The 10390-nt window shown below is 59.2% G+C and overlaps 1 protein-coding gene and 1 pseudogene across 1 annotated transcript in view; both read right to left on the reverse strand.

Annotated features, from left to right (window-relative positions):
- Nucleotides 1–3963: 3963 nt before the first annotated feature.
- LOC116464032 (uncharacterized) lies at nucleotides 3964–4750 on the reverse strand (annotated as a pseudogene).
- Nucleotides 4751–6358: 1608 nt separating this feature from the next.
- LOC116464030 (NADH dehydrogenase [ubiquinone] 1 alpha subcomplex subunit 11) overlaps nucleotides 6359–10390 on the reverse strand; it is an 11058-nt gene continuing 7026 nt past the window's right edge. Inside the window, exons 2-4 of the mRNA XM_032147300.2 lie at nucleotides 8561–8653; nucleotides 8111–8233; nucleotides 6359–6538 (exon numbers count right to left, since the gene is read on the reverse strand). Of these exons, the coding sequence (XP_032003191.1) occupies nucleotides 6426–6538; nucleotides 8111–8233; nucleotides 8561–8653 (329 nt within the window). The 3' untranslated portion in view covers nucleotides 6359–6425. The remainder of the gene's footprint in view (nucleotides 6539–8110; nucleotides 8234–8560; nucleotides 8654–10390) is intronic.

A 10390-nucleotide genomic window follows, 5' to 3' on the forward strand; every position in this document is an offset into this window, starting at 1 on the left:
TTTTTGAGACGTAGTCTCACTCTGTGGCCCAGGCTGGAGTGCAGTGGCACGATCTCGGCTTGCTGCAAGCTCCGCCTCCCGGGTTCACGCCATTCTCTCGCCTCAGCCTCCCGAGCAGCTGGAACTACAGGCGCCCGCCACCACGCCCGGCTAAATTTTTTTTGGTTTTTTTAGTAGAGACAGGGTTTCTCCGTGCTAGCCAGGATGGTCTCGATCTCCTGACCTCGTGATCTGCCTGCCTTGGCCTCCCAAAGTGCTGGGATTACAGGCGTGAGCCACCACGCCTAGCCAAGACTCTTTCTTAAAAAAAAAAAAAACAAAAAACATATATATATACACACACACACACACACACAGTAGTTGCTTCATGATGGGTATATGTTCTGAGAAATTCGTCATTAGATGATTTTGTCGTGCACACACATCCTAGCGTACACACGCCTAGATGGTAAAACGTACTGCACACCAGGCTTCATGGTACCATCTACTGCTCCCAGCAGAGCATGTGACTGTACAGAATACTGCGGGCAACTGTAACATGATGACAAGTATTTCTCTCTAAACATCCACAAACAGAAAAGGTACCATAAAAATATGGTATAACATCTCATGGGAGCCGGGCGCGGTGGCTCACGCTTGTAATCCCAGCACTTTGGGAGGCCGAGGCGGGTGGATCACAAGGTCAGGAGATTGAGACCATCCTGGCTAACACGGTGAAACCCCGTCTCTACTAAAAATACAAAAAAATTAGCTGGGTGTGGTGGTGGGCGCCTGTAGTCCCAGCTACTTAGGAGGCTGAGGCAGGAGAATGGCGTGAACCTGGGAGGTGGAGCTTGCAGTGAGCCGAGATCGCGCTGCTGCACTCCAGCCTGGGCGACAAAGCAAGGGAGCAAGACTCTGTCTCAAAAAAACACACAAACAAACAAACAAACAAAAAAATAAAAAAAAAAGAAAAGAAACAAAAACAAAAAATTAGCTGAGTGTGGTGGCGCACACCTGTAATCCCAGATACTCGGGAGGCTGAGGCAGGAGAATTGCTTGAACCCCTGGGCGACAGAGACTCTGCCTCCAAAAAAAAAAAAAAAAGTCTTATGGGACCCCTTCACATATGCGGTCCGTCAGTGACCGAAATGCTGTTATACTGCACATGACTGTTTGTTGAATGAATTCTGAGTCTTGCCCCCAGGCCTGGAGGGCTTCTCTGCCCGTGCCTTCCCGCACTCCACTGCAGCCATCATCTCATGGGGGGAGAGTGAGAAGGACCCTGATCCCCCTCCGAGAGCCTACACCACCCAGGCAGCAAAGCAGGGCCAGGCAGGGTGCAGAGCCACCCCTAAGTGGTTCTCAGGCCCCACCTCTGGATCTCCCACCCTTTGCAGACCTGGAGATTCATTCATTTGTTTATCCATTCATTCATTCCACGCATAGTTCTGGAGCCCTGCTGCGTTCCTCGGCTGGGTGCCGGGGTGGAGGCAGAGGATATAACAGCCAGGATATGTCCCAGCCCTCAAGGAGGTACACATAAATAACACACGCGATGGTGACGTGGGATTTAGAAACTGGCATGGGCTACGGGCAAAACTAGAAGGCAAATGAGTGTCGAGTGCTGGTGGCCTGGGGGCGGGGGGTGAGGAGGTGGCTTGTGAACTGAGAATTGAAGGAGGTGAGGGGTGAGCTTGGGGATGTCTAGGGGACAGGCATTGCAGGCAGAGGGTATAGCCTATGCAAAGGCCCTAGGGCTAGACTCTGCCGGGGATGTTGGAAGAAGAGTGAGGAGGCCAGTGGGGCTGGAGCAGTGAAGAGGGGAGGAGAGGGAGGGGAGGGAGGGGATGGGTCTGGACACCCAGGGCATAGTGGGCTGTAGAGAGGATTTGGGCTTTTCCCCCAAGTGGGGTGGGAGCCATAGAGGGCTGTGGGCAGGGGAGGGGTGGGACCTGACTTAGGGACTCACAAGTGCCTTCTGGCTCAGGGGGTAGCCGGGTGACCAGGGCAGAGGGGACTACGCTTGGCGTGATGATGGGATCAGACCAGAGGCAGATCTGGGACAGATTCTGAAGGCAAAGGGGCTCGAGATGCGGGGAGGGCAGGAGCAGCTCTTCAGCCCCAGGAGGGGCACATATCAGCCCTGTGGGGTCTTCTCAGCTATGTCCCACCCCAATCATGTCAAACACATTTATAGGAGCCCACAGCCCACATTCAACACAAGTTTAAAGGAGTACAGTTATGCTCAAGCTGGCAGCGAAAACACCTTCCTTTTCTCAGTGAGGTATTTTCTTTTTTTTTTGAGACGGAGTCTCGCTCTGTCGCCCAGGCTGGAGCGCAGTGGCGCGATCTTGGCTCACTGCAAGCTCCGCCTCCCGGGTTCACGCCATTCTCCTGCCTCAGCCTCCCGAGTAGCTGGGACTACAGATGCCCGCCACCATGCCAGGCTAAGTTTTTGTATTTTTAGTAGAGACGGGGTTTCACCATGTTAGCCAGGATGGTCTCAATCTCCTGACCTTGTGATCCGCCCGCCTTGGCCTCCCAAAGTGCTGGGATTACAGGCGTGAGCCACCGCGCCCAGCCCTCAGTGGAGTGTTTTCGCTTCAATCTCCAAGACCACTGAGAAAGTCTTAAAGGAACAAATTGCCATTTTCCAAACAACAGCTATTCTTAGGAGAAGAAGTAACACTTCTTTTAGCTACTGCCAGGCCCTGGGAAGTCACCTCCTGGGCCTCAGTTTCCTCATCTGTAAAATAGGACTAATGCCTAACACAGCTCACGCAGGGCTGTGCAGACTAAAATGAGCCAAAAATAATAATATCAACTGCACCTGCCTGGCAGGTGGGAAAAACTTTATATTCCCCCCCCCCCTTTTTTTTGTCTTGTGAACGTTTTCTTGGCTCACCCAAGAGCTTAGAGACCCCCGGTGGCGGGGCCTGGGTCAGCGCCAGCCCAGGCCAGCGTTATTTATTTATTTAGTTTTGATACGAAGTCTCACTCACTGTCTCCCAGGCTAGAGTACAGTGGCGTGATCTCGGCTCACTGCAACCTCCACCTCCCGGGTTCAAGGGATTCTCGTGCCTCAGCCTCCCAAGTAGCTGGGATTACAGGTGCCTGCTGCCACACCTGGCTTATTTTTGTACAGTAGAGACAGGGCTTCACTGTGTTGGCCAGAGTGGTCTGAAACTCCTGACCTCAAGTGATACCCCAGCCTCGGCCTCCCAGAGTACTGGGATTACAGGCATGAGCCAAGGCGCAGGGCCAGGCCAGTGTCCTTGGAGCCTTGTCTCTGCTGGGGATGTGTCTCCAGGGATGGAATCTCGGGATGCAAGTGCGTGCCCTGCAGCCCCCAGGCACCTCTCCTGGGCCAGGAGGCCCCTGATCGCTCACTGCTCTCCCTCGCAACAGGCCTTTGCTGTCGCTGTGTGCTCTGCCTGGACCACCCTCCCGCTAGGTACACAAAGCCTCTTCAACCTTGGGCCCTCTCTGCTGCACCGCCTCTTCCTCTAGGAAGCCCTCCTAGCTCCCCAGGGAGGTTCTGCCCCTCCTCAGTTCCAGCCCTGACTGCCTGGGGCTGGGAAGGATTCCATGAAGTCCAGGGTAAACTCAGGAAGGGTCCCCCACAGCCCCCCAGGGAGCCTGCTGGGACCGATGTTCCAGACGCCCCCGTGGGGTGTGTGGGGTGGGACTAATGTCAGCCCTCCACAACCTAGTAAATGTTTATGGGCCAGGGGGTCTGGGCTTTGGGGTTCCCTGGAGCCCAGCAAGAGACCACCCCCTCCTGTTCCATTCTGGGGGGCCTGTCCTGCAGGCAGGGTGGGGTCGCCTGGCAGGCCTGCACCAACCCTGGCTGCTGGCCCAGAATGGGCTGAATGGGCGGCGAGCACAGCCCTGGTCTGAGCCGTCGGCTCCCTTGAACACAGGGGGCACCTGGGGCTGGGAGGTGCGAAGGGGCTCGCTGCCTTTAAATTTCCAGCTCCACTACCCCGGGCGGGCCTTAATGCGTGCATCTGTGGAACAGGGCTGAGAGATCTGGTACAGGGTTTGGGCCGCACACGGGCCTGGAGGGCTGGGGAAGGGCTTGCAGGGGGCGGAGGCCTGCGTGGAACCGGCCCCAGAAGTGGCCGTGGTGCAGGGCTGAGGGTGACCGTCGTGGGGACGTGGACTAGTCTTTTCTCCTGTCCAGCCTTTGGTGTCCTTGGCTGGAGGTTTGGGGCTGTACCGCCCATTCCTAGAAACTGTCACTTCCTGGCTGCTGCGGGCAGGACACATGGGAAGGAAGGGGGATGAGGGACAGACAAGGCCTGGAGTGCGGAGGAAGGGATGGAATCTGATGCCTGTGGTCACTGCGGGGCTGGGGGCCTGGGGATGACCGCCCGGGTCCACGCTGCCCGGCAGGCCGTGCTGTGGTGGGCACTGCCCCCTGCCGGCCGCAGTAGAGACAGAGGAGACCGGTGCCTTTGAGTGGATGGGATGCCTGCAGGGAGCTGGAATCTTTTCTTTGTGGGGCATCTCTGAGAGGCCCTTATTCCCATTTACCAGGTGGCAAAGCTGAGGCCTGGGTGCTGCTGTCCTCTGAGGACAGAACAAGGAAAGAATCAAGTTCTGGGATTTGAACAGAGCCTTTAACGACGACTCTGTTAGGGCTTGGACAGGTGTCAGGGCCCCTGCCCCTCCGGGTGCGGGGTGGGTGTGTCCGCCCTTTCTCAGGGAGCCCGAGGCCCGGGCACCCAGCTCCGGAAGTGGACATGACCCTGAGCTGTTGCATGCCCCCCTTGCGCTGGAACACGCGTGGACATCTGTGCTCTTTCCAAAGAGGACGTTCGAGGCAGGCGCTGGAAGAAGGGACCAGAATCTCTGTGCACAGTGGCTCATGCCTATAATCCCAGCACTCTGGGAGGCTGGGGTGGGAGGACTGCTGGAGTCCAGGAGTTTGAGACCAGCCTGTACAACACAGTGAGATCCTGTCTCTACAAAAAATAAAAACAATTAGCGGGGTGTGGTGGTGCACGCCTGCAGTCCCAGCTACCAGGGAGGCTGAGATGAGAGGGTCGCATGAGCCAGGGAGGTCAAGGTTCCAGTGAGCCATGATCCTGCCACTGCCCTCCAGCTTGAGAGACAGAGCAAGACTATGCCTCAAAAAGACGAATTTTTGGGTAGAGACAGGGTCTCATTGCGTTGCCCAGGCTGGTTCCAAGCTCCTGGCCTCAAGCAATCCTCCCACCTCAACCTCCCAAAGTGCTGGGATTACAGGCTCAAACCACCAGCCCCAGCCTACAAAATTTTTCTTTTAAATTAACCAGGCATAGTGGCGGTGGCCACAGTCCCGGCTACTCGGGAGGCTGAGGTGGGAGGATTGCTTGGGACTGGGAGTTCCAGGCTGAGTTACTACTCGGGGGCGGACAGAGAAGGATATGAGGCTGAAAGTGAAGTTTGGCTTTTCACATCTAGGCCCCATGGGTGGGCTTGAGAAAAGGGAAGAGATGGGGCCGGACATGGGTGAGGAGGGGGCAGGAGGGCCACAGCCAGCCCTGCGGGCTCCTGCTGTCCCCGGCCCACCAGCAGGGCCCAGATCCATCCCAGCCGGGGCTGTGCACAGCTCTGCTCCCCTGGGTGGAGCCTGGAGCGCCCTAATTTGCAGCCCACCGCAGCATGTGGGAGCTTGCAGGCTTCCTCTCCAGCTGCCAGGGAGCACAAGCCAGTTCTGGAGAAGGGGCCTGGGGTGGTGCCAGCATTCCAGGGCCACCTAAATCACCAGCCTGACAGGTGGCGGGAAGGGATCGCAATTCTTTCCCTTGTCGCTGCCACCAGCCAGGTGCTGAGGGGGGTCCTGTCCCGCTCTGCCCCAGCCCCAGCCCCAGCCCCAGCCCCAGGGGCTGCGAGTGACCTGCCGGATGGGGACGGCTGCTGGGCCAGCCTGTCCGGGGCTCTCCGCTCCAGTGCCCAAGAATTTGGAGACGGGGCCTGGGCGTGTTTTCCACATGTTGTTGGCTTTGGGGACAGGCCCAGAGAAAGGATGGCTCAAGATCTGCAGGGGGGTTGTGACCAGAGCCGACAGCGCTGAGGGAAGGGCTGTGGGCGGCGGGGCCCAGTTTCCACTTGCTGGCAGGTCACTGGCATGCTCCCGCCCTGCCCTGGGAACTGGGGAAGCAGAGGCTGGGACGCATCCCAGTCGTCTCCCCTCCTGGGCTCCCGATGGCCCCAGCCTGATGCACTACCAATTCTGTGGGGCCAGGCTGGTACCCTTGGCAGGGACGGTGGGCGGCAGGCAGGCGGGTGTGCAGGGGGCGTTATCTTATCTCCCTTCCTCACTCCCTCCCAGATCCGCCCTCACCGGCCGCTGTGTCGCCGTCATCAAGCCCTCCAGACACTGACACACACATAGACACAGAATTTATTTCTGGACGCATTCTGCAGGCTGGAGGTCCCGGCAGGCACAGGGCTCACACCTTGGGTTTTGCAAACACCTCCCAGCCCTCCAGCCGACCCATCTTGACCAGGGAGGCCACTAAGCCCAAGTACACACAGGCGGCGGCGCCAATCCCGTAGTTGTGCGCTGTGGGAGTGGGGAAGTGATGTCAGGCCCGGGTGGGGCTCGGCCGGACCAAGACGCTCCACGCCCCGGCCGGTGCCCACCCTGGGAGCCAGACTGAGACCCCTGACAGGACACTTTCTTCAGGGATTAAGTCACTCAGGAAGAGGGCCCTAGACTCTGGAGATGTGGAAACTGACGCACAGAGGGAGGCCGGAGTCCAGGTTGCTTCCCAGCAGGAACCCAGGCTGTGGGTCCTCATCCCGCCCCACACTGACTCCCCCCGCGAGAAGGACACCGTGCTGCCCCCGGCTGGGGCTGGGGCAAGGCTGGGCACCAGGCAGTGGTGACACATCGGTGTGTCTCAGTCTCTCCTCTGCCCATGGATGCCAGGGCCAGGCCAAGCATCTGTCCCGTGGTCTGTGTACCGAGGAGCCCAGACAGTGCCCCCACTTCCCCAGGCTCTCTGCTCGGAAGCCTCTGGGCCAGAGGAGGAAGGAGGCGTGTCCCACACACCAGGACCTAAAGGGACTCACACCCTTTGAAGAGAGACAGGGAGGAGTTCCAGCCCGAGCTGGGCTACAGTCAAGACCTCGACCCACCTCCAACCTCTGACCAGTTCCAGTGGGAGCTGGGGAGGGACAAGGCCTCCCCAAGGTCTTGACGCACAGACAGCAGTGATGGTGTAGGCCCTGCCCTCGCACCTTCCCTCTCTGCCTGCCTGGAACCTGCCATTCATCCCTCCCAACTTGCCAGACCAGAGCAGCTGAGCTGCAAGAGGGCTCGTTCACTCCTCCCGCCCGCCCTGAGGGCCCAAGCCTTGGCAGGCTAGGGGTAGGCCAGGGGCACAGGTGGGCACTGACCCCGAGCCCGGGCCCGTGGGAGGGCAGGAGTGGTGTCTGGCTCATGCTCCAGACGGGCTCCCCTGTGTCAAGCGTGGCCTCCTCCAACAGGGCTGCACCCTCTGATAGCTGCAAAGAAGGTCACCTGCTCCTCCAGGTGACCTCGGGCCACTTAATTCCCTCCCTGAGCCCTAATACCCTTTTCTGTAAAGTGAAGGTTGCGGGGGCAGCTCCCCTGCAGAGCTCCAGATGCAGGGAGAGAGATGGCAGGGCGAGACTCCATCCTCCTCTCTGACTCACAGGCCAGTGGCAGACAGGGGGTGAACTTGGTGACCTGTGTCCTCTGACAAGGCATGCAGAAGGAAGGCGGCACAGCGCGAGGGCGGCGGGAATGCTGGCTTATACACAGGGTGGTCAGGGCAGTGAGGGGAACAGCATTCCAGGCAGTGCACTGCCCATGCAAAGGCCCTGGGGCAGGACTGTACCCGGCATGTGGGAGGAACAGTGAGGAGGCCTGTGCGGCTGGGGCAGAGTGAGGAGGGGAGGGTGGGGAGGGGACAGGGCAGGTCAGAGAGGGCCACAGTAGGTGCTTAAGCAGCAGCAGCAGCTGTCACTATGACTGAAATGGCTGGTGTTCAAGAAGGCTGCTTTGCGTCTTATCCGGGATGGAACAGAGAGGGTGGAGGATGGGCAGAGGTCAGGGGTCATTCTGCCAGGCTGGGAGGAGGGTGGGGGTGGGGAGGGGCCCACTCACTGCGTGCTCCCAGAGTCAGGCCTCCGGCGCAGCCACCGAGGAAGTAGTTCAGGGGGTCATCGGGCTTCTCGCGGACCTGGGCGCTGATGCAGGTGGTGAGGCCAAACACAGCCCCGACAGCAGCTGTGGGGTAGATGGGAAGAGCAAGGGCCTCGAGACGGGCACAGCAGCAGCCTCTTGGGCGCTCACTGCCAGCATCTGGATGGAGACAGACGCCACGGGTCGGCTGCTCGCTGTGCGTGGCAGCCTCCTGGCCCCAGTCCTGGAGCTGGTCTCCTGGGCCTCCCCACACTACATGTGTTCCTCATAAAGGAACACCTGACTTTCTCCGGGTGGCCGGCACTGTGGACACGGGCCGGGGAGTCAGGGAGAAGAGGCAGCCGTCAAATGTGCTCTGAGAGCTGGGACTGCCAGGAAAGGGCCCAGCCACGCCCAGCCCAGCTTGCTCACCTGCAGTGAACGTGTATTGTCCGACCTTAGCCACTCCTTCAAGGAAGGTGCCCGGAGGATTGAGTGTGACTCTGTAGGCAGCGGCGGTCAGGCCTGCGAGACAGAGGAGGGAGGCTGTTCAGACCCCACTGCTGCTAAACCCTTGCTTGGCCGGGCACCCCACTGGGTGGTCTCCCTCCCTCAGTCCTCACGATGCCCCCCAGGTGGCTCCCAGTAGCCCCCCTTCTTTGCCCATGGTGCCCCTGGCTGCTGAGTGGCAGAGCTGGATTTGAACTCGGGTTTGCTGCTCCAAAGTTGGGGGGCCTCTCACTTCCTTCCCCACTCCCCGCCAGGCCTCCCTTGGCCACTTTCTCAAGCCTGACCAGTACTGGCTCCTGCAGAGCACCTGCTGGGCGCCCATCAGCCATGCTGGCCCTGGCAGGGCACCGGCTGGCAGATGGAGACTCATCCAAGTGGTGGACACAAGAACAGGCCTGAGACCTCGGTTCTGCGGCTGCTTCCGGCCTCACACCGCCAGCTCAGCGGCGCCCCCCACGGGCCCTGGCACCAGGGCCCCAGCTCCAGGTTCCCATCAATGGCTCTATTCTCCTGTGGGGCCCGGGGCTCCTGGGCCTAATCCCCCTTGGCAGCGGCTCCGCTTCCCTGCCTGGCTGCCAACGCCTCCTCCTTGCCACTCTCGACCCCCTCCTGCTGGCAGCTCGGGCCTGGGCTCGTCCCGCACACCTGGCTGCCTGGCTGCTGCCCCCGCCACCCGGCCTCGCCACTCCGGTCAGCTTTTCCATCTCTGCCATTTCCCCGGCTGCCTGGCCCCTGACATTAGCTTCTATGCATGAGGAGCCTGGCAGGTCTGACCACAGCGTACGCTTCACCCGCCACGACCGCCCCACGGGAGTGGGCTCCACCCCAGTTCCCCATCCAGCTTCAAGGGACTCATGGGACATGCCAGACCTGGCAGTGACCCCCCCAAATAGCACCCTAGCCTCAGATCCAATTCAGCTCATGTTGGTTCTGTCCCTCGAGAGCGACTGGGGGGACTCTCACATCCAGCAGTGGGGTTCATATTCAGAGCAGCCCAGAGGAGGGACCATCTGCTCCCCACAAGCACAGATGGGGAAAGTGAGACACAGGATGCAGAGAAAGGGACCACATATAAAGAGTACCCTGTGGATCTGGTTTCTCCTAATCCCACACCAACCCCTGGGACTCCTGCTCGACTTCAGAAAGGTGGATGGAGGACCAGGCGCGGTGGCTCACGCCTGTAATCCCAGCACTTTAAGAGGTCAAGGTGGGCGGATCATTTGAGGTTAGGAGTTTGAGACCAGCCTGACCAACATGGTGAAATCCCATCTCTACTAAAAATACAAAAATTAGCCAGGCATGGTGGTACACGTCTGTAGTCCCAGCTACTCAGGAGGCTGAGTCAGGAGAACTGCTTGAACCCAGGAGGCGGAGGTTGCAGTGAGCCAACATTGCGCCACTGCACTCCAGCCTGGGTGACAGAGTGAGACTCTGTCTCAAAAAAAAAAAAAAAAAAAGAGAAAGGTGGAAAGGTGGATGGAGCGGAGTGCCAGGTCTGGGGACTGCAGCAGGGGGGTTGCTACTGCATCCAGGGTAAGGGACTGGAGTCCAGTACAGGGGTCCCCCCAGGACTCCCCACCTGCTCCTGGCCCAGCAGCCCCATCCTCAGTCACACTTCAGTCAGTGCACACACACACATACACACATCCCCCCTCCCAAATTTTTATTTATTTACTAACTGAAAGAAAGCTGGAGTCTATGAAGATTTTTTTTTTTCTTGAGATGGAGTCTCGCTCTGTCCCCCAGGCTGGA

This window comes from Hylobates moloch, unplaced genomic scaffold, assembly GCF_009828535.3.
Source record: "Hylobates moloch isolate HMO894 unplaced genomic scaffold, HMol_V3 SCAFFOLD_129, whole genome shotgun sequence".
NCBI lineage: Eukaryota > Metazoa > Chordata > Mammalia > Primates > Hylobatidae > Hylobates > Hylobates moloch.